At 43.6% G+C, this 2,046-nt stretch overlaps 1 protein-coding gene across 1 annotated transcript; it reads right to left on the reverse strand.

The window, feature by feature from the left end:
* Positions 1 to 291: 291 nt before the first annotated feature.
* On the reverse strand, positions 292 to 1,374 carry LOC105440691 (5-hydroxytryptamine receptor 1F-like). Its single transcript, XM_011671137.1, has one exon. It carries the CDS (start codon positions 1,372 to 1,374, stop codon positions 292 to 294), a length of 1,083 nt encoding a protein of 360 aa, XP_011669439.1.
* Positions 1,375 to 2,046: the final 672 nt, after the last annotated feature.

Below are 2,046 nucleotides of genomic sequence, written 5' to 3' on the forward strand. Positions count from 1 at the left end.
AATAATAAAATACCTGTGACAGACATGGTCGCAGGATCTAATCAAAAGCCCCCTTCACGTATCAGCGAGTCTGATGCTAACATGAGGTTCGTAACAGCTATGACTGCGCTACACAAACCTAGCTCATTTATAGGTTTCTCAAACGTATGACTCCTTGACATGCAGGAAACGCTAAATTGATAATAAAATTATCTTTTTCATTCTCATAGAGCTCAGTGAAGCATGCATTTCCAACTTATACTAACGTTCAAACAACATTAAAAAGACGAATTCTAAATATCTTGAAATGCGTTATTGAGGTCGTATTTTAGACCATATTTTCTTCCTTAGCACGTTGCTGTAGTTCTTGTTTGTCCACATATAGGCAAATGGAATGAGGGCTGGGTACACGGACAAGAAGGCTCCAAAAAGGTCGAGCACCTTGTTTAACTTCAATCCCACAGATACACTCGCCCAGGCCATCAATGACGGTGTCCAGGAAACCACCAGGATCATGTACATCACCATCATCGTTCTCTGCGTCCGCAGTTCGTTTTTTCCTCGACGCCGAACCTTCTTCTCATCGTCGTCATTTTTGTCTGCCACCATGGGAGGTTGGAGTGGCATTGACGTCGTCGGACCTCCATCGAGAGACAAACCCCGTGTCTCGGATGGGGAACTAACTGATGATACGGTTGTGGGCACTGTAGCTGCGCTTGGCGCCGCCTTGTTTGCGACTCTTTCTCGACTGGCTCGGATAGTACGCATAGTGCCCCATTGAAAACAAGGTATGATGATCAGAGGACAGTAGTTGAGGATGCATGGTAAAACGAAGGAGATTTCAATCGCCCTGTGGCCCTCCTGATGCTTCTCATGAAGCTTGACCAAAGACCGCTCAACAAACCAGAATAACATCACAACGACTAACGCGAGAAGCCAGATCAATGTAAGAACAATCGACACAGCCTTGCGACCGGTGCAGCATCGTCTATACGTGGTGTTTGGTCGTGAGATGAGCAAGTACTGATTCGCAGCAACGGCTGTTAGAGTATAGATGGACGAAACGACACAAACCTCAAGAAAGAAGTCAGATGACAACCGCACCATGAACAATGCCCGGTGGCTCTCGAGGCACGGTACAAAGTTGGTCGCAGCAATGATGGGGTCGAAAAGAACGGAGATTAGAAAGTTGACGACGGTGTTGGCACATATCAGGTAATTGATGGATTTTTTGCAGAGCGCCCGGTTGAAGATGAAGACACAGAGAAGCAGACCGTTGCCGACAGTTCCGAGAACGATTACAGTAATGAAGTATACTATGGAGAAGGCATGGACAACGGTGAATTCCTGAGAGCAAGTCGTTTCATTAGCGGTTGGACTTGCAGAGGCACCCATTGTAGTATGCGATCCCTTCACCTGGTGACGTACATCAATACACCTGAAGACAAGGAAAAGACAACTGATAAAAATTCGCGTATTAGATCCAGGATTACTTAAACGCAGGGGAGGGGGGGGGGGGGGGGTGAGGGCGGGGGTCGTTCAACACTCCTCGTTTCGTTTCGTTTCGATTATTTTATTTTAGCACGGTGGCATACTTCAGCCATAATGCTGTTCTTCAGCATGGACGTGCATAATATAAAAGGAATCACAATGTCACAAAGAAACGTACATCAGATTTACATGGCTTGTATACAAAGTTAAATAAACATACACATACAACATACAGTGCGTCCTAGAAAAAAACGAAACCGAGAATTATCGATGTTTATCATAAGTTAATCACAATTATAATTAATAAATCACACCTATTTGTAGCGCTTAGATCCTCTTTCGTTTGATGTAGCTCATATGATGCATATTTCACGAATGAGTGATCAAAAACAAAATGAAGAGAAAAAAGTCATTTGGCGGGCGATATTTGAATTTCAAAGAGAAAATCACATTTCTAGAAAGTTCAATTTCTGCCCTTTCATATGACACCTCGATCAGGAAAAATGAGCCAGGACTAACAAAGTTCTGTTTGTTTAAAGTAATGCTTGCATTTCCATAATTTGATTAAACGAGTTC

This window comes from Strongylocentrotus purpuratus, unplaced genomic scaffold (genome assembly GCF_000002235.5).
Source record: "Strongylocentrotus purpuratus isolate Spur 01 unplaced genomic scaffold, Spur_5.0 spur5_scaffold_6, whole genome shotgun sequence".
NCBI classification, from domain to species: Eukaryota; Metazoa; Echinodermata; class Echinoidea; order Camarodonta; family Strongylocentrotidae; genus Strongylocentrotus; species Strongylocentrotus purpuratus.